Raw genomic sequence first — 20,645 nt, forward strand, 5'->3', positions numbered from 1 at the left:
AGAGTCTAAGGGTCTGCCCCCTCTGGGTCTGGTCTCTCTGAGGCAGCTGGGGAGGCTTCAGCTCTTCACAAGGCCTCTACCCAGCCCTGGGTCCTGTGTGCTTCTTCCTGAAGGAGCTGAAGACCCAAGAATAACCAAGAGTCCTCATTGTCTACAATGGGGAATTGATGGCTCCTTCATAATATATATAGGCTAGCCCATGTTACTAGGTTACCCTTTCCTGGGGTGAACAAGCAGGACATTAGGGAGGCGGGCTGAGGCCCAGAGTGTATCTAAAACCCCCGTTCACAGGAGGAAGGTCTGAATGACGTGCAGGAGATGATCAAAACAGAGAAGTCCTACCCGGAGCGCCGCCTGCGGGGTGTGCTAGAGGAACTGAGCTGTGGCTGCCAGTGAGAGGATGGATAGGGAGGACAGGGTGGGACAGGGGACACTATAGCCAGGTCAAGGCAAAGCAGGCTAAGCCTTGGCTCTTCCTGCCCCTGTCCCTCTGCAGCCGCTTCCTCTCCCTCTCGGACAAGGACCAGGGCCACTCGTCCCGCACCAGGCTGGATCGGGAGCGCCTCAAGTCCTGTATGAGGGAGCTGGTGAGGCTACAGCTGGACCCCCGGGATCAAGGAAGCCAATGAGTAGGGGCCATCTGCTCTTAATGTCATGGCTCAAGCTGTCATCGAAAGCTGAATGTTCCTCCTACACTCTTCCCAACAGGAAAGCATGGGACAACAGGCCAAGAGCCTGAGGGCTCAGGTGAAGCGACACACTGTACGGGACAAGCTGAGGCTATGCCAGAACTTCCTACAGAAGCTACGCTTCCTGGCAGATGAGGTGGGTGGCCTAGAAGGTAGGGACAGCATAGAAAGGGGCTGGCCAGAAAGTCTGTCCCTGGGTGGATTCTATTGCTCCGATAGCCACTATAGACAAGATTGGGCAAGTTTGGTGGGAGAAAAAGACCCAAGAATGAGGGTCTTTCCCTTCCAAGCCCCCAGCTTCCCCCCTCAGCCAGGCCCAGCTCCAAGGAGTGTGGTGCATCAAGCTCAGGGTCCCTTTATACTGAAGCTGTCGTTCCCTCCTCCCCCGCTTGTGCCCTCGGCCTCCACTGCAGCCCCAGCACAGCATTCCAGATGTGTTCATTTGGATGATGAGCAACAACAAGCGTGTCGCCTATGCCCGGGTGCCCTCCAAAGACCTTCTTTTCTCCATTGTGGAGGAGGAACTGGGCAAGGACTGCGCCAAAGTCAAGACCCTCTTCCTCAAGGTGCTGCAGGGGCATGGGGCTTGGGGGTGGTGGTGAGGTGCGTTCTTGTAGAGCCTCCACTGACTCTGGCAAGCCTCAGGGAAGGGGGTAGGACCCTTAACTAGCAGGTGTTCAGAGGTCTGGAGCCCTCCTGGCCCCATCTGCCCATCCCTCTTAGTCGAGCACCGTTGAATCTGTACAGTGAAGGGGTAGGCACAACTCTACCTAAGGCTCCAACACCACCCCAGGCGCCTCCCTTACCTCTGTGGGCTCTGGAAGTTGTCAGGCTCTTGGTGACCCTGAACCTGTTCCTAGCTGCCAGGGAAGAGAGGCTTCGGCTCGGCAGGCTGGACAGTCCAGGCCAAGCTGGAGCTCTACCTGTGGCTGGGCCTCAGTAAGCAGCGAAAGGACTTCCTGTCTGGCCTGCCCTGCGGCTTTGAGGAGGTCAAGGCGGCCCAGGGCCTAGGTCTGCACTCCTTTCCGCCCATCAGCCTGGTCTACACAAGTGAGTGAGGACTCGGCATCCTGGGTGGCCTGCTCTCCCAGCTCGTACCCCCCACCCCAGAGGGCCATGGGGGCCATATGGCATAGCTCAACTCACTCTTCCCCACAGAGAAGCAAGCCTTCCAGCTCCGAGCCCACATGTATCAGGCCCGAAGCCTCTTTGCTGCTGACAGCAGCGGGCTCTCTGATCCCTTCGCCCGTGTCTTCTTCATCAACCAGAGCCAGTGCACAGAGGTAAGGACCTGAGGGGGAGGGGGCTCTGGAGGAGAGGAAGCTCTAGGGGGAGGGGCTTTGGCTTTGGGAGCACTAGGAGGCAGTACAACTGGCCTGCTAGTTCCCAGATCCTCAGAGTGAAGCCCTTCAGGTAACTGACTAGGCTGGTAAAAGCCACCAACTTAGACTAGGGCTATACCCACAAAGCAAGAAGACTTTGGTAGGGCACTGGAAACAGACTTCATAGGAGCCCTGACTCAGATTTCTGGGAAAGTAGGGCAATCAAACACCCCTGCTTGCAGGGTTCCCTGCAGCCTGGGACTAGGAATGGTGTCTGCCACTTGTCCTCCATCCCTCAACTCCATGACACAGGTTCTGAATGAGACACTGTGTCCCACCTGGGACCAAATGCTGGTATTTGACAACCTGGAGCTGTATGGTGAAGCCCATGAATTACGAGACGATCCCCCCATCATTGTCATTGAAATCTATGACCAGGACACCATGGTAAGGGTGGGGCACTGGCACCAGTGACCATTAGCAGACCCTGCCCTTACAGATTCCCCACCCTCCCCCTGCAACTGATGCTCCATATTAGGAAGCAGGGCTAGTGACCAAGCCTCCTGCCCACCCACAACCTAGTCCTCTTCCAGTACCACAAGCCTTTCAGGGATTAGGAGCCAACCACAGTGCTTCCCACCTCCTAGATACACACACTGAGGCCAATGTCTTCCAGAGATGTAGCAGGAAGCCCTGTTGTCACAGCTCCACACCCACTCCAGGGCTCTGCCCCCTACCTTATTGTTCACAGTCTGCAGCAACCTTGCTGCTTTCCATGGAGGTTCTGGGGTGGGGAGGAAAGGCCAGGATAATACCCCTTCCAAGAGGAGCTAACTCTGCCTACAAGCCAGCTCAACTGCTGGGGTGCCCAAGGAAGCTCTAGAGTTTTGTTGTGTTAGGGCAAAGCTGACTTCATGGGCCGGACCTTTGCCAAGCCCCTGGTGAAGATGGCAGATGAGGCGTACTGCCCGCCTCGCTTCCCGCCCCAGCTTGAGTACTACCAGATCTACCGTGGCAATGCCACTGCCGGAGACCTACTGGCTGCCTTCGAGCTACTGCAGGTAGGTGGCAGACAAGGGGGCAGGGCTTGAAAGCCAGGACTGGGAGTAAGAGCTCCTGGCCATTGGGCTCTCTGGCTTGCCTGTCCCTTCTGATCTCATGACACCAACTCACTGGGAAAAGGGCCCCTCTCCTTGGACCTGCCACTATGACTTATGAGTTCATTCTTCAGATTGGACCATCAGGGAAGGCTGACCTGCCACCCATCAATGGCCCAGTGGACATGGACAGAGGACCCATCATGCCTGTGCCAGTGGGAATCCGGCCAGTGCTCAGCAAGTATCGAGTAGAGGTGTGTACAAGACTTTCTTTTAGGCCACCAACCAGCTCCCAAATCATGACACAGAGACTTACTAGTTTTGAATGCTTGGCCTAGCTTAGGCTTGTTTCTGGCTAGCTCTTTTAACTTAATCTGTTTCTCTTTATCTACCTTTTGTCTCAGAGCTTTTTACATTTCTTTCCTTCTGTATATCTTACTTTCATGGCTTCTCCTGTCTGGCTGGTGACTGCCTGACTTGTGGCCCTGGGTGTGTCTCTCTCCTTCTCCCTCTTCCATCTTCTTCTTCTCAAGCCCAGACTGCTCCTCCTATTTATTCTGTCCGCCCACCAGCCCCGCCTATCCCTCTCCTGTCTAGCTATTGGCCGTTCAGCTTTTTATTAGATCAATCAGGCAGGCAAGGTGAAACACATGTAACACATCTTTACATCCTTAAACAAATGCCACACAAACAAAGTAAGACACCTTCACACAGTTAAAGTAATACTCTGCAGCATAAACAAACATAACACATCTTTGCCCAGTTAAAGTAATTTCCACAACAGAGGTTGGTGTACCTTCTTGCTCTGCCTGTGACCTTTGCCCGTCACCTTGAGGCTTTTGCTCCATGAAGCATCTTGAGTGCACATTCTACACGAGCCATCAAATTCCTAGTCCCCTAGCCACACTTCTCAGTTTCAGAAAAGGACAGCAAGGGCCCAAGAGTGGAAGAGACTTGCCCAAGATCACTTTCTGGGACCAGCAGCACGGACACAGGCCCTCAGCCCAGGCTAGAGCCTGTCCTGAGTCACACCACTGTGCCCAGAGCCATTTTCAGCCCTCTGCCTTCCACGGTGACCCTTACCCCAGAGACCCTACCCAAGTCCTCTGAGGATATGCACCACATGCAGCCTCCTGGCACTGTCCCTGCCCATGGCAATCTAGCTTCTCCTCACCTCCCACCCTGTTACTGATTCCTCAGGTGACCCTTCCCAGACACCACTGGCTCCCTTCACAAAGCCACCCTCCCCCTGCTCCCAGGTGCTGTTCTGGGGCCTGAGGGACTTGAAGAGGGTGAACCTGGCCCAGGTGGACCGACCACGGGTGGACATCGAGTGTGCGGGGAAGGGGGTACAATCATCCCTGATCCACAATTATAAGAAGAACCCCAATTTCAACACCCTAGTCAAATGGTTTGAAGTGGTGAGTAAAGGAGCTGGCAGAGCAGGGCAGGGCTAGGGATGACCAGCCTCCTCTGCCCCTTTCTCTGAGCTCTGAGGCATAGGCTGTAACACATTACCACCGTCTCTCAGGACCTCCCAGAGAATGAGTTACTGCACCCACCCTTGAACATCCGAGTTGTGGACTGCCGGGCCTTTGGTCGATACACCCTGGTGGGCTCCCATGCTGTCAGCTCACTGCGACGCTTCATCTACCGACCCCCAGACCGCACAGCCCCCAACTGGAACACCACAGGTATGGCCACCTAAACCCCAGGCTTGGCTCTAGAAGGGCCCCGTCTCACAGTGCAGTTCAAGCATCCAACAGGGTTTCCTCCGTGGCATCTCTATGGGGCAGCATGGCAGTGTAGTGGGGGTGGGGAGCGATGAACATCCTTGGGGCCAGAGAAGGCTGCACAGGGCTGCCCTTCACTCTGAGGCCCACAGCCAATACTGGACAGGCCCTCAAAAAGGCTGAGTGCAGATGAACTCTTCTACCAGGTGATGGAGGAGACCCGGGCCCTCTCCCGGGCATAGCCTCCAGGTCTCACCTCAGTTCTGCTGTCTGGATGCACAGTGATCCACCCTTCTCTCTAGATCACTTTCTTTCCTCGTGCTCATCTTGTTCTTATCTGCCCTGTTCCTCCTATGCCCTGAGAAAGTTCCAGAATCTGCTGCAAGCCATTCTTCCTACCTTACTACTACTCCCTGTGACTGTGCTCCTCCTCTGTCTATCTGTCTGTCTGTCTGTCTATCTCTCTGTCCAGTCAGGCTTCTCCGGGGCTGCCACGTGCTGTGCAATGGGGGCCCCTCCTCTCGCTCCACAGGGGAGGTTGTAGTGAGCATGGAGCCCGAGGTGCCCGTCAAGAAGCTGGAGACTATGGTGAAGCTGGATGCGGTAAGGCGAGTGGCCAAACCCCCTGGCCGGAGACACACAAACACAGGTGGCACATTGGAGAGCCAGGCAGACCTGTCCTGAGAGCACAACACCCTGATTTAACTAAGTGTAGTTATCAAGAACCAACCTTGATTCACTGTCTGGAAGAGAGTACCAGGGCATGTGGGAGTATATCACACACGTGTATGCACATGTGTGCATGAGCAGATGACATGTATGTATAAGAGGAGTAGTAACAGTTAGAGGCAGTGATGACCTGAAGTGTTTCATACTTCAGAAATGACCCCCTAAGCAATGGACTGTTTATGACAGAGGTATGTCCTGTACAGGCCATTTTCCATGCCAAGTGATGCCCCAGGAGCCTGGAATGGGGAAGAATTTCCACAGGAAGGTCCTATTCATCTGGCTTTAGGACCAGGGCTGTCTACCTGGCAGAGGAAGGCCTGTAGGAGAGGGCAGGATGGGTCGGCCTGGAGCCAGCCTCCCTGAGGCCTAGTCTCTGCTCAGAGCCACAAAGGGGCTCTCTCCCAGCCATATTTTCAGCCTCCTGTTCACTACCACACTTGATTCACACAGCCTGGGGTATTTCCTAGTTTCTGAGGCCTGGTCTAAAATGCTCTTCCTCTGACCTGGCCAGTGAGTAGAACCAGGGCTGCCAATGGTTCTCTAGAAAGAACAGCAGAAGACAGTGGGGCCTGCAGCTGTGGGTGAATGGTGCTGCCTGGAAAACTCAATGCCCAGGTACTCAGTTCTGAATACTCTGTGGCCCAGTTTCCCACCCCTTCCCCAAATGGACTCATCATTATCCATAAAAGCCCCCAGGTGACTATGGTACAGGCACCCAGGGTCTAGTAAGCCAGAGGAAACAGCAGAAGCAGCCTCGAGTAGGCCCTTAGTAACCTTAGTAGGCAGCCTGCCCTTGTGTGAAGCTTGCCTTGCAGTCAAGAGCAAGGGGCTCTCAGCAAAGAGTAAGCATTGGTCACTGTGTGCACCCTCATGGCTCCTGGCTTCTCACTTCCTGGGTTGGCCTACTGCCTGCCCCTTCAGTTCTTGGCGGCTAACCCTGTCCTGTCTTTCTCTCTGCAGACTTCTGATGCTGTGGTCAAGGTGGATGTGGTAAGTGTGGGAGCTGTGTGAGGGCCCTGGGGCAAGAGAACCATTTGCTGACACCAGTGCCAGGCCAGAAGGCCAACTTCATGAACCTGGCCATGCTTCCCTGAGTGCCTGTCCTGCCTTGACTGTGGTTCACAGTGGCAGGCTGTGGTTCCAATGGGGCTATGGAATCCTTATCACCAAAGCCTTGCCCCCATGGCATTGATGGCCGCACAGCACTATGGGGGACAGGCTTTCTGGGATCAGGTGGCCAGAGTGGGTAAGAATCATTCAGAGTCCTGGGAAAGGGTGGAAAGCAGGAGAGCCTATGGGATGGTCACCCTGGCCAACCCCCAGGCTGAGGAGGAGAAGGAAAGGAAGAAGAAGAAAAAGAAAGGCACGTCCGATGAGGCGGAAGAGGAGGAGCCTGATGAGAGCACGCTGGATTGGTGGTCCAAGTACTTTTCCTCCATTGACACAATGAAGGAGGTGAGGCCTGGGCATGGACTGGGAGAAAGGAGGAATGGGGCGGCAGGCGACCCAGCTATAAATCACATCCACCTCTCCAGCTCCTACCCTAACCCTCAGAACCAGCTCTGAAATCTCCCTTCAAACCCTCCCTCCTTGGGCTGGTAGACAGTTGATTTTCCTGGCTTAGTCCCCTCTCATCATCCATGTGTCCCACAAAGATCTCTGGCATCTGCATGATGAGCCACACACCATACTAGATACCGTGGGAGACAAAGATAGGGTACCACGAATGCCCTGAGCAGTCTCAGTCTTGTGGTCTGAACGCACATGTGAACAGAAGGTGAAGATGCCATCAGCTATTGAGACAATACCTGGAGAGTCAGGGAAGCCCCTTCATCTTTTGACAGCAACTTCGACAACATGAGGCCTCTGGAATTGACTTAGAAGAGAAGGAAGAAATGGATACCACTGAGGGTAAGCCCTGGCCCCTGGCATCCAGACCCCTGGATTCCTGCATCTGTGACAACATCTGCTGCTTCCCAGCCCTGGTCTTGGCTTCAAGGATCAAACTAAGGACCTCTTCCACCATAGTTTCCACTCAGATGAGCTCAGCAACCATAGCAGCAGGCAGACACATAGAACCATAAAATATCTGAGCTGGAAGGAACATCACTAGCTTGTCTACCTAGCATTTTCAATAACCCTTCCCATGGAACAACATTGATTCTGTGGTCAGATCTGTTTAGGAAATGCTGTTTTAAGCATGTTTGTTTGGTGTAAGACATCACAGAGATTTTATGTTATTATTGGTTACAGAGGTGTGTGTGTGTGTGTGTGTGTGTGTGTGTGTGTGTGTGTGTGTGTGTGTGTGTGCATACTGTATGAACTTGAGTGCCCACATACCACAAAACATGCATGTGGAGCTCAGAAGATAACCTCATGTGTCACTCCTCACTTTCCACCTTGTTTGAAATAGGCTCTCGATGCCTCTGTAAATACCAGGCTTGAGAGCCTCCAGGAATTCTCCACTCTCTATCTTCCATTTCTCCATAGGAGCTCTGGGTTTATAGACACTTGTGCTATGCATCCAGCCTTTATATGAACTCCTGGGGTACAAACTTAGGTCCTCACACTTTCAAAGCTTTTTTACCCTCTGAGCCACCTCCCCAAGCACTGGTATTATCAATTTTTCAAAGAAAGACACTATATAAATGGTTTCTTCTTTCATTCTAAGCATACCAATGACACACATGCCTAGAATCCCACAGGATCCATCTTGGGAAACACTAATAGGAAGCAACCTTGTTAATATAAACCTAGAAAACAAAGGGAGCAGGCAGAAGACCACAGACAAACCCCTGGCTCCAGATCCAATGTCTTCCCCATTCACTCTGCAAAGAGAAGGCAATTATCTATGTCCCTATCCCAGGCATGACCTGCTGTCTGCATCTCCTCATGGAATGCACTGAGACTCTAAAGTTGTGGCCCACACCTTTAATCCCAGCACTCAGGAGGCAGAGGCAGGAGGATCTCTGAGTTTGAGGCCAGCCTGGTCTACAGAGTGAGTTCCAGGACAGCCAGGGCTACACAAAGAAACCCTGTCTCAAAAAAATAAGAGAGGGAAAGACTCCAAAGTTAAGCGGAAAAGAAGCAGTGAGGCTGGGTCTCGAGCTCAGTCCCTCCTTCTCTGGCCCTTTCTACCTACACTTCCCCAAGTTGACTAGAGCCCCCTTTCCTATTTTGGGCCAGGCCTGAAGGGGCCAATAAAAAACAAGGATAAATCCAGGGCTGCAAAGGAGGAAAAGAAGAAGAAAAACCCTGGCTCTGGCCCTGGTCAGGGACCAGAGGCTCCTGAGAAGAAGAAAGCCAAGATAGATGAGCTAAAGGTGAGGTCGGAGAGCAGATCCTACCTGGGTGCAAGATGGGAGGCAGACAGCAGCTGGGGCAGGGTACTGGCATGAGGCCCGACAGCCTGTCCTGTCCAGGTGTACCCCAAAGAGCTGGAGTCAGAGTTTGACAACTTTGAGGACTGGCTGCACACCTTCAACCTATTGCGGGGCAAGACGGGGGATGATGAAGATGGGTCCACAGAAGAGGAACGCATCGTGGGTCGGTTCAAGGTCAGGCAAGGAGCATGGCCCAACTGTTGATTCCCTGGAAACCTTGTTTTTCTATATCTCTATCGCTGCCCTCTAGAACCCCTGTATCTTCCATGATCCAGCAACTGAGTGTTAAGGCCTTGCCACAAGGGCCTGTACTGTTGGCTGGTTGGCCCTGTCCAGGGAACCTGCAGCCTTACACTCCCACCTGATGCCTTGGTCCAGGGTTCCCTCTGTGTGTACAAAGTGCCACTCCCAGACGATGTATCTCGAGAAGCTGGCTATGACCCCACCTATGGAATGTTCCAAGGCATCCCAAGCAATGACCCCATTAATGTGCTGGTTCGAATCTATGTGGTCCGGGTAAGACTCCCTTCACACACCCCTCCCTGCAAGCCCCCCAGCCTCTGGCTGGAGAGATTAGAGTAGCTTTGAGATATCAGAGGGGTCCCCCTCTTTCCAGAGAGGAAGTCCAGTCCCTGAGACAGGAAGCAACAACTTCCCTAGAGCCACACAGTGAGACTTCTGTCTCTAACCCAAGAACTATGTCCCTACTTTTCAACACCATGCGACCCTCAGGAACAGGGCAGGGGTACCCAAGATATTACTTAGGCAGCACTTACCCTGCCCAGGCCACAGACCTGCATCCGGCTGACATCAATGGCAAAGCTGACCCCTATATCGCCATCAAGCTAGGCAAGACTGACATCCGAGACAAGGAGAACTACATCTCCAAGCAGCTCAACCCTGTCTTTGGGAAGTAAGGCCTTGTGTGTACCCTCTCTGCCCACCTTGACTCTCAGTCCAGTCCCCACCCCTTGCCAATCTCAACCTGCAACCCTCTCCTCACCCCCTGCCTGGCAGGTCCTTTGACATTGAGGCCTCCTTCCCAATGGAGTCCATGCTGACAGTGGCCGTGTATGACTGGGATCTGGTGGGCACCGATGACCTCATTGGAGAAACCAAGATCGACTTGGAAAACCGCTTCTACAGCAAGCACCGTGCTAGCTGCGGCATTGCGCAGACCTATTCCATGTGCGAGGACAGGGGGTCCAGTCACTGGGAGGGGCTGAGGGCCAGGCTGAGGACGGGGAACGGGGAAGCAGATGGATGTCTGTTGCATCTTAACACCAGGACGAGACTCAGGAGTAATAAACACGCTAGGATTTCTGTTTGGAGTTATGTCTTTACCTTACATACTCCAAGTGCAGCTTCAGGGATTGGGCCTGAATATTCCAAGATGAGGTAGGGAGGGGATTCCAGGACAACAGAGACAATGTGGGAAGCAGAAGGGGACAGGACAGTGGATAATATCTTCAGAGGATCTGGGAAGACCTCTGCTACTTACAGGCCGAGTGACTTAGTCAAGTCCCTTCCCTCTCTGGTTATTGGATGCCTCAGGAGAGCCCTTGGGGAATGATGGGGTGGTGGTTGGGCAGCACAGGATGTCGGAGCCAAAGACAAGGTAGAAGGGTCAGCCTCCAGCAGCTCTAGTGTCTTGGGTGAATCTGGAGCTGCAGGAGGCCTATTGCTGATGTAGGCAATGGCCAACTGTGGAGAACTGGCCAGAAAGAGCTGCCACCTGGCATGACCCAGCCTGAGCCGTTTCATGCCTGTGTGTCTTCTCCCACAGACACGGCTACAATATCTGGAGGGACCCTATGAAGCCCAGCCAGATCCTAACTCGTCTCTGCAAAGAAGGCAAAGTGGATGGCCCCCACTTTGGTCCCCATGGGAGAGTGAAGGTCGCCAATCGTGTCTTCACGGGGCCTTCAGAGATAGAGGACGAGAATGGTAAAGGGCATTGATCACAGCTGACTGGCCCCACTCCAGGGGCTTCAGAGGCCACCAAGGAGCCACACTTCTCTATGGGGGACTTCCAGGCCTAGTGCAGGTGTCCTTAAACTGAGTCCTAGTGACCCTCTGCTCCATACTCCAGAGCTCCTTCCATTCTGCCCAGCGACTGCCTGACACCCTCTCCTGTACCACACTCACCCACACACTACACCCCTCTCGTTTTCGTTCATCCCCATGGACCAGGAAAATACCCCATTCAACAAATGAGCCAACTGAGACACAAGTTCCAGTTTGGTGACTTGCCCAAGCTCATATATCTCTCCCAAAGCAGAGTAAGGGTGTGGACCTAGGTCTCTCTGGCTCAAAGCCCCACTCCTACTTGCCCCCATTCCTTCCCCAAGCCTGGTAAGCCAAAGTGATGGGTCTTTCTGGGCCCTGTGGTGCAGCTGAGACCTCAGCCTTCCCCTGTGTCCGGTCCCTAGCAATAAAATAAAAGTGAGGCTAGGTAGACAGATCAAGATCGGGGCTTTGTGCTCCTGAGATCCTGGCCCCAGCACAGGTCCCCTGGTTCTGAAGAGGCTGTGTGGATCCACCTGATCCACTGTCATCCACAGGTCAGAAGAAGCCCACAGATGAGCATGTGGCACTGTCTGCTCTGAGACACTGGGAGGACATCCCCCGAGTGGGCTGCCGCCTTGTACCAGAACACGTGGAGACCAGGCCGCTGCTCAACCCTGACAAGCCAGGCATCGAGCAGGTGATACACAAGTGGCTGGGCTCACCTGGGGTTAGAGATCCTTGACCTGGGGTCTCCTGTGTCCCCACATGCCTTCCCACCAAGGCCAACATGAATGGCAGCATCAGGGAACTGGCTCCCCCAGAAGCTGTCACTGGCTATTGGTGGTGACATTATAAGACATCCTAGCATCCAAGGCTAGAAATTGATGGCACGCAGCTTCAGTTAGGTCAGGAGAGTGGGCCTTCTTGAGCAAAGGGAATAGGTTGCTCAGACATCTGCCACACACCTCTCTTCCTCAGGGTCGCCTGGAGTTGTGGGTGGATATGTTCCCCATGGACATGCCAGCCCCTGGGACGCCTCTGGATATCTCCCCCAGGAAACCCAAGAAGTGAGTTGCCTGTGATGGGCACTATCTGCTTCCCAGTACAGCCTAGACTTCCCCACGGTGGAAAGTGGCCTCCATTGGTCACTTTCTCCAGGGACTCAGGTGTAGCCAGGCCCTTCTAGGAGAGAAACAAAACAACTTTATGAGTTTCTGGGCCTGCTCTAGGTGGGGCAACACCTGCCCTGACCACAGTGAATGACATGACCCACACCCCAGCATCCTCCTGCACCCCAGCAATGTCCTCTCTGCCTGCGCTCACACAGTTCTCTCCCATATGCATTCCTAGAGGCGCACATCAGAGCCTTTTCTGTACCACCATCACATTTTACCAGCCTTTCTTCCAGGGGACTTCGACAATGCAGCCAAAGTGAATGCCTGGAAAAGGCCAGAGGTTGTGGTGGGTGGAAGGAGCCCCTGTCTGGAGCTAAGCCACTGCCTCACCTAGGTGGTGTTGGCCCTGGAACTCAGTGTCCTCCGAATAAGGTGGTCCCTGCAGCTTGAACATCATCAGAACACAAAGCTGTCGGTTGTCTTGTCCAGCCCTGATGTTGCCATCTTCATTTCTTTTTTCTAAGATTTCTTTATTATGTATACACACACCAGAAGAGGGCACCAGATAGATGGTTGTGAGCCACCATGTCTTTGCTGGGAATTGAACTCAGGACCTCTGGAAAAGCAGCCAGTGCTCTTAACCTCTGAGCCATCTCTCCAACCTCCCATCTTCAATTTCTTAATTGATTTTCTTTTCTGGCAATACTGGGGATTGAACCCAGGGCCTCTTGAATGCTAGGCAAATACTCTACCACTGAGCTATAGCCCTAGCCCTTATTTCTTGAAGATCTTTAATCAGGGGTGGTGCCTAGATTTCCATCTTGCTCTGGCCACAGCAAATGGTACAGCCAGCTCCACCTGGAACAACCTCCAGGTCTGTAGCTGTTAGCCTGCTATTCCAGGCTTTACCACAAAGGGGTAACCCAAGCCAACAGATGGATACTCTGTTCCAGAGAGCCACATTCCCACCCAGGTTTTAGTGAGTGACTCAACCTCACTCATAACAGTTAAAATGTAACTACCTCACTTGTAATTACAACTAAAACTCAAAGGGAAGTCCTCTTTGACGAGAAGGACATAAAGGAACCCCGGGGTTTGTGGACTTCAAGTGCAGGCCACTGGGCTTAACTAGGAATTTCTTAGAAATTTGGCAAAGCCCTGACCCCCACAGATACACGGACAGCATTGCTTGCTACCTGCTTGCAGTGGCCCCCCAGGAGCCGGCACACCTCTCTCTACTCCCCATTCCTAGCTTCACTGTCCAAGAGTGTGCTTGGGTGTCTGCCCAAGACAGACTGCTTCTCCCCTAACTGTCTCGGCCTGTGCTAGGCTGAGATAGACACAGCCCGCCAGGGCCCTACTGAACAGAAACCTCCCTCTAGTCTCCCCCACCCCCACCTTGCTCTCCCAACCTACTCAAGTCCCCAGAACTTCTCTTGCCAACACATCAAGCGACCCCCCGCCTTGACCCAGCCCCAGGACCTGGGACAAACCCTACCCCAGGTTGCTGATGGGCCTCCCTGCTCCTGTTCAGGTATGAGCTGCGAGTCATCGTGTGGAACACAGATGAGGTGGTCCTAGAAGATGACGATTTCTTCACAGGAGAGAAATCCAGTGACATTTTTGTGCGGGGGTGGGTGACAGTCACCGTCCTGGGAGAGGCTGAGTTGGGCATTCCCACTTTCCTGGGAGAATGGATAAGGGGGTCCTGGGGTGGGGCGAGGCCCCAGAAGTGTGGCCACAGAGTTGGAGCAGATGTCTCCCAGCAGGTGGCTGAAGGGCCAGCAGGAGGACAAACAGGATACAGATGTCCACTACCACTCCCTCACTGGTGAAGGCAACTTTAACTGGCGCTACCTGTTCCCCTTCGACTACCTGGCTGCCGAAGAGAAGATTGTTATGTCTAAGAAGGAGTCTATGTTTTCCTGGGATGAGACGGAATACAAGATCCCTGCACGGCTCACCCTGCAGATCTGGGATGCTGACCACTTCTCTGCTGATGACTTCCTGGGTGCAGAGCAGAGCGAGGCCTAGGGCCCAGAACTGAGGGGGAGGGGTGGGCAGGCTGAGTCCATGGAGGGGGGGTGGGCTCTACCCAGTCCTCAGAGCCAGAGATAGCACATGGGGATCTTGTGTCTCCAAGAATCTGCCCAGTTACTTCTCAGGGTCATAACTGGAGCAACAAGGAGCTCTGGGCACACTAGGGAGGCAGGATCGATGTTGATGAAGCAAGCAAGGACCCCTAAGAAGGCAGATTTCCCTGGGTTTCAGGTTGGAACAAACTCTATCTGTATCTGCAAGCCTGGGTTTGGTGCGGCATTGTCAGTAGTTGTACAACAGCCAGGATGAAGGCGGCAAATGCCTAGAGACACTCTAAGCTAAGAAAGGGCCCCAGCAAATCAGAGTAAGGGTGGAAAGGAAGGAGGCAGGACAGTCCCCACCCACCAGAAACTGACTCTGATGTTGCCACAGGGGCCATCGAGCTGGACCTGAACCGGTTCCCAAGGGGCGCTAAGACAGCCAAGCAGTGCACCATGGAGATGGCCACGGGGGAGGTGGACGTGCCCCTGGTTTCCATCTTTAAACAGAAGCGCGTCAAAGGCTGGTGGCCCCTCCTGGCCCGCAATGAGAATGATGAGTTTGAGCTCACGGTGGGTACCACTTCCTGCTCAAGAGTGGACCTACATGGGCCAGTCTGGGCCAGACTGGGATACCGAAGGTCTAGCACCATGGCCTAGACAGTGAAACTCTTCTGTCCTTTCCTTCAGGGCAAAGTGGAGGCAGAGCTACACTTACTAACAGCAGAGGAGGCAGAAAAGAATCCAGTGGGCCTGGCCCGCAACGAACCTGACCCTCTAGAAAAACCCAAGTGAGTGTTCTGCCTGCCTAGACCCACAGACACACTATGTTATAGGGGACAGAAAGAGAGCCCAGACCCTTCTGGTCTTCTTACCCCAACTCCCCAGGGAACACCTTGTCCCCTCCTGGGCCACAGCCACATCACAAGAGGAACCCACACCTTCCTTCAACCCTGAAGCCTACCTCCTCCCTCTGAACCAAAGGAAGAGCTAGCTGCAAAAGAAAGCTGTTTCTTTCCTAGGAAGCCTCTCCCCAACACGCCCCCCTCCACCTCCAGTCCAGCAGCAATAGGGGTTCTCCCTAGTTTTTGACAAGGACAAGCGTCCCAATGGTGGCCAGACTTGATGACCCAACAGGTGTCAGAAATGATACTGCTTGGTGCGGGTGTGCTTCTTCGTCAGTAGAGGCCTCTTTCTTGCCAAGCCTGTTACTGCCCCACCCCGTGCCCTCACCCTCATCCTTTCTCTATGCTCCTCTGCTCTTCCCAATGCTCCAGTCGGCCCGACACGAGCTTCATCTGGTTCTTGAACCCTCTCAAGTCTGCCCGCTACTTCCTGTGGCACACCTATCGCTGGCTGCTCCTCAAACTCCTTCTGCTCCTCCTCCTGTTGCTGCTGTTCGCCCTGTTTCTCTACTCTCTGCCTGGCTACCTAGCCAAGAAGATTATGGGAGCCTGAGCCCTGCAGCTTCCTGTGCCTGGTACTTCTTCCTTCCGCCTCTGGACAAGGGCTGGTCAAAGTGTGGGACACACTCAGAGCACACATAGACACACGTACATGCTCAGATGTGCACACTCGGTGCATACACACATGCATATAAACACACACATGCATATAAACACACACATGCATATAAACATACACAGCCGAACACAAGCACATATGTACATCCACATAAACATGCATTGCAGCTTACAAACTTTCAAGACCTAGTCTTATTCTCAGAGCCAGAAATGGCTACTTTATATTTTTATATGACTGGGCCCAAGAGGTGAAATAGCTTGACCAAGGTCACCTGGCTGGTAGCACTGGGTCTCCAGCCTAGGTGCCAAACTGCCAGTCCAGTGCCCACCACCACAGCAGCATTGTCCCCAGACTACTCCAGTTCCCAGGGCAGGAGGAAGCTGAGGCGTGGGCAGGGCAGGGTTTGACTAGGGTTAGCCAGCTTGTTCTGAAGCAGTTCCTCCTTGTGTGAGAGGCCTCCCTGGGCACAGCTGGCTCCTGCCCCCAGGACAGTTGTCCCACCAGGGAGAGCATCCAAGCTGACGTTAGCTGAACACCTGGCCCCTGCAGGCTCTGAGATTCGCCAGCACTTTCCCATTTCGCTGGTTCCCCGAGTCCAAGAAGTCGGAATTCCTATTAAACCATCTTATTGTTAATGAAGAAACCAAGGCTTGCCGGTCTGACTTGCCCACAATAGCTGGAAATGTCGGCACCCTGGACCCACATCCCTGCCCTGCTGCCCCACTTACAACGGGGTGTGGCCCACATCCTTTGAGAGATGGGCCAGTTGTTTGAAAAAGTTTGTCCAGAGTCTGTGGAGAAGTGCTTGCTACATAAGCAGGAGGACCTGAGTTCAAATCTCCAGCACTCACATAAAAAGCTAGGGCCCGGCTTGCCTGGGACTGTAACCCCAGCACTGCTGGGGGCAAACACTGAAGGATTTCTGGGGCTTGTTGGCTGCCAGACTATCCCAAGTTCATAGAGATGGGGGGAGAGAAAGAGGGAGAGAGGCCCTTAAGGAGAGTGATACAGCAGGACACCCTATGTCATCCTCTGGCCTCCATGTGTGTACACGGTTGTGCCCACTGGCACACACACGTATATCCAGCACTGTGATTTTGTGACGTTTTATGGCACCTGCTGATCTTGTGGCACAAGTTGCAGACAGTAGAGGTTGACAAGGGGACCTTAGCAAGGAAGCTCTGCAGAAGGCAGGACATGTTAGCACCCTGATGGGCAAGCTGGCGGGGGTGGGGGTTAGTCACGGCACAGTATCTGTGGGCTTGTCAGAAAGGGGGAGTTTGAGGGCTAGGGGTGTAGCTCAGTTGATGGAATGCTTGCCCAACATGAATAAAGCCTTGGGTTCAACGTCCAACGCTACACAAACCAGGGGTAGTGATGCACATCTGTAATCCCAGCCCTCAATGGGCAGAGGCAGGCAGGTAAGTCAAAAGTCATCCGTGGCTACAAGGCCAGCCTAGGATAATTGAGACCTTGTCCCAAAAAAAGGGAGGGAGGCAGGGAGGGAGGCAGGGGGGGAGGCAGGGAGGGAGGGAAAGAAGAAGGAAGGAAGGAAGGAAGGAAGGAAGGAAGGAAGGAAGGATAATTCTGATTTCCTAGGGATACGGGGAGACAGGAGCCTGCATTATGATGTGCTAAGAACAAGACCTCAAGAACAACATGCTTGGCCTGCAATTCCATGGCCTGATTCAGTTCATGACTGCAAGCCATCAGGTTGAGGCTGTGTGGCAGGGCTGGAGCAGCTGAGGCCTCTTAGAGGCCTTAGCTTAGAAGCTGGCTGCAGTCTGATACTAGCCTGGCTCTAGCACTCCAAGCCTATAGAAGAACTGAGAGATAGGAGCCCTGTGTGGGTGGCTCCTGCCTGCTGACAGCCCCTCCTATCTTCTCCCCACCCTAGCCGGCCTGACACAGCCTTCGTCTGGTTCCTGAACCCACTCAAGTCTATCAAGTACCTCATCTGCACCCGGTACAAGTGGCTGATCATCAAGATTGTGCTGGCGCTGCTGGGACTGCTCATGCTGGCCCTTTTCCTCTACAGCCTCCCAGGCTACATGGTCAAGAAGCTCCTAGGAGCATGAAGTGTCCCCCACCCCACCCCGCCCCACCCCTGCATCCCTCCAGGGGCTGCTGCCTTTGCTTTCCCTCACCTGGACTCTCTCCCAACTCTACCACCCCCCCCCGACCCCCCACCCCCCTACCCACCCCCCACACCCCCACCCTCCCCCCCCCAGCCTTGAGCAAGAAAACACCTGCTTGCCGGGCTGTCATCCCACCCCACACCCAAACTGTCGCTTGCCTGGTCTTGCCCCAGTCTTGCCTGGGGTTTGGAGAATAGTTGGAATCAGTGGCATCCAAAAACAGACACCCTCTTGCCCTACACTCTATGATATCATGCTCCTCCACCCAGCTCCCAAAGTGGCAGGGGCCCAACCTTCCCTTGGACATTTCAAATCTTGGGTTAAGGCTCCAATGAAATTGACCAAGGAACAAGTGGATTCGGTAGCGGTCAAAGCTTTGATAAGTAGGAACAAGTGGAAAGCACCAGAAATGCCAGCAGAAGAAACACACCACGGTCGCCCAAACAAGGCCACAGTAGCCAGTTGCTCCTGCGCATGCTCTTCTCTTGGCTCCTCCTCCTTCCCACAGCCCCCTGTGCCCGGCTTAGCCTGAGGTTTCACATCATTTCCCCTGCCCAGGTCCGGGTGTGCCACCCAGTACACCAGCTCCAAGAGTGAACCCAGTGTCCTAGTTGCCCTGAAGGCGGCCCTGTCAAGTTTGATGGCAGCCACAGCCAGGAGACTACACTATGAGCTCTGCCCTTATATCACCGCAAATCACTGGTTGCTTTTCCTTTCTTCAGTGTGATTTTTCTCTTATTAAAATAAATCAAACCCTGAGACCGAAATGGAGCACGGGGATGATGGGTTTGTGGGGGGATGGTAAAATCTTGTGGAGCAGCATTTAAGATGGGCATCAGGCACATGGCTGCCAGCCCGGGCTGCTGATGGAAGAGTCTACCTCCATAGCCCAGGGGGCACACTGTGGTGGACCCAGAGGCCTCAAAGCATGGAGAACATCCTTCCGCTTGGGGATAATCTGAAGGCATAAGGCTATAAAGCCCCAGCCTCCACCCACAGAAACCAGCATTTTCCAAAGAGCAGGAAAGGAACCCGGTGCTATTCTCACCGCATTCTGAGGCTAGGGACAAAACTCCCTCCTGTCACTCAGGGAAGGGACCCCTGTCCATCTAGACTTGCCTCCTTAAAGACACTCAACCTAAGCTTTCAAAGACTTTATTAGAACTGTGGGGAACTGTCGCTGCCTTATTCTGGCAGGCAGAACAGTTCTGGAAAACCCAGGGTGAGCCCAGGCTCTCAGCTGACAGGTCCGGACTCTGACAACAGGCTGTGCAGAAACATCTCTATTTTGTGGGCATCCGGAAGCTTTGGGTTGGAGGAATCTGCAGTTCAGAATTTACCTGGAAATTAGAGGGTCAAGGTCATTTTCTTGCCTTTTGGGAGGGCTCAAGTGCAGGTGTTTGCTCCCCCACAGTTCCAATCCCGCAAGCATTGTTCCTCCAAAGCAGAGGCCTTGGGTCCTGGAGGATGCCAGGGCTTCCGGTTTGGCTTCCGGGAGTGACTTCCGGTAGCATTCTTCATCTTCCCCCACCTACCTCCATAAGCCCCTCCCCCTCGCCTCTCTGTTGTTTCCTCAGTCCATTCTCGCCCCTAGCCGTCATCTCCATCCTCTTGTACATAGAAACATCCGCGGAACCGGGAGCCATATGTCCCCGCATGTGTGAGTCCCGTCATGGGCCAAGATTCACCCCACCTACCACCCAGGTGTAACCTGGGACCTGAGACCAGGTTGGAGCCATAGATTTCCCTATATGTGGACAAGGGACTGGAGATTATCATGATCCTCTTAGCCTGGAACTCAGTGAAAGCATCACACCACAGCCACAGAGTGTGCAGCCAAGTCACAAGGACTTTTCCTTCCTCTGGTCAGTCCATGGGGATGAGTTAACAGTTATTACTGCAGGGGATACCCCTGACAGCACAGACCCTGCTCCCCCACTCATGGGGACCCTGAGTCATAGGCTAGGAAGCTGGTCTGGCAGAGGAGGAGAATCACAGGGCACTGGGAGCCTCACCAAATCTCCAAGCTTGCTTCTCTTTGTGAATCAGGGAGGACAGTTTCTGCCTAGCTCCCTGGCAGGTTGCTAAGACTGAAAATACACAAGTGTGGAGGGTGGGGGGACTCTGGACTTGGTATTGATTTTTTAAAAAGAATAAATATGGCCAGACATAGTGAAACACAACTTTGATCCCAGCACTCAGAAGGCAGAGGTAGATGGATCTCGGTGAGTTTGAAGCCAGCCTGGACTACAGAGAGAGTTCCAGGACAGCCAGGGCTACATAGAGAGATGATTCTGAACCAGAAAAGGGGCTCGATGCTGAGCCTGACTTCCTAGTCCTATCCCTGGGATCCCCATGGTGGAAAGAGAAAACTGACACTCAAAAGCTGCCCTCTGATCTCTACATGTGTGCCATGGCATGTACACACACACACACACAGACACACACACACACAGACACACACAGAGACACACACACAACACAGGCACACAGTAAATAATATTAATAATAATTGATTCTCGTAGGAGGCTAAGATAGACAAATTGTCATGAATTCAAGGCAAGCGTGAACTACAACCTGCAAGCTGAGAGAAGGGCGGATGAGAGCTGAGGGGGAGCAGACAAAGCTCAGTTTGTAGGCTGCCTGCTCTAGGTCTGACCCCAGCACCAAATACACAGGGTGTGGTGGCTAATGCCTGTCATCCCAACTCCCCAAGGTGAAAGCAGGAGATCTGAACTGCAGGACCATCCTTGGCTAGGCTACATACGGAGTTTGAGGCCAGACTAGGCTACTTGGCACACTGCCTCAAAAAATTAAAACAAAATTA

The 20,645-nt window shown here is 53.5% G+C and overlaps 2 protein-coding genes across 2 annotated transcripts in view; one reads left to right on the forward strand and one right to left on the reverse strand.

The window, feature by feature from the left end:
* The window catches only part of Otof (otoferlin), a 72,220-nt gene extending 54,462 nt beyond the window's left edge, over positions 1-17,758 (forward strand). Inside the window, exons 19-46 of the mRNA XM_035447627.1 lie at positions 292-392; positions 497-587; positions 709-825; positions 1,103-1,255; positions 1,550-1,739; positions 1,848-1,972; positions 2,324-2,458; positions 2,911-3,072; positions 3,243-3,362; positions 4,368-4,529; positions 4,640-4,802; positions 5,374-5,444; positions 6,531-6,560; positions 6,894-7,025; positions 7,415-7,481; positions 8,757-8,893; positions 8,993-9,127; positions 9,332-9,469; positions 9,739-9,866; positions 9,971-10,141; positions 10,740-10,900; positions 11,518-11,660; positions 11,942-12,030; positions 13,613-13,711; positions 13,848-14,089; positions 14,551-14,729; positions 14,847-14,947; positions 17,578-17,758. Of these exons, the coding sequence (XP_035303518.1) occupies positions 292-392; positions 497-587; positions 709-825; positions 1,103-1,255; positions 1,550-1,739; positions 1,848-1,972; positions 2,324-2,458; positions 2,911-3,072; positions 3,243-3,362; positions 4,368-4,529; positions 4,640-4,802; positions 5,374-5,444; positions 6,531-6,560; positions 6,894-7,025; positions 7,415-7,481; positions 8,757-8,893; positions 8,993-9,127; positions 9,332-9,469; positions 9,739-9,866; positions 9,971-10,141; positions 10,740-10,900; positions 11,518-11,660; positions 11,942-12,030; positions 13,613-13,711; positions 13,848-14,089; positions 14,551-14,729; positions 14,847-14,947; positions 17,578-17,758 (3,723 nt within the window). The remainder of the gene's footprint in view (positions 1-291; positions 393-496; positions 588-708; positions 826-1,102; positions 1,256-1,549; positions 1,740-1,847; positions 1,973-2,323; positions 2,459-2,910; positions 3,073-3,242; positions 3,363-4,367; positions 4,530-4,639; positions 4,803-5,373; positions 5,445-6,530; positions 6,561-6,893; positions 7,026-7,414; positions 7,482-8,756; positions 8,894-8,992; positions 9,128-9,331; positions 9,470-9,738; positions 9,867-9,970; positions 10,142-10,739; positions 10,901-11,517; positions 11,661-11,941; positions 12,031-13,612; positions 13,712-13,847; positions 14,090-14,550; positions 14,730-14,846; positions 14,948-17,577) is intronic.
* Positions 17,759-18,992: 1,234 nt separating this feature from the next.
* Positions 18,993-20,645, reverse strand: part of Drc1 (dynein regulatory complex subunit 1) — a 33,350-nt gene continuing 31,697 nt past the window's right edge. The window contains exon 17 of the mRNA XM_027424527.2: positions 18,993-19,158. Within this exon, the coding sequence (XP_027280328.1) occupies positions 19,102-19,158 (57 nt within the window). The 3' untranslated portion in view covers positions 18,993-19,101. The remainder of the gene's footprint in view (positions 19,159-20,645) is intronic.

This window comes from Cricetulus griseus, chromosome 7 (assembly GCF_003668045.3).
Source record: "Cricetulus griseus strain 17A/GY chromosome 7, alternate assembly CriGri-PICRH-1.0, whole genome shotgun sequence".
Classification (NCBI taxonomy): Eukaryota; Metazoa; Chordata; class Mammalia; order Rodentia; family Cricetidae; genus Cricetulus; species Cricetulus griseus.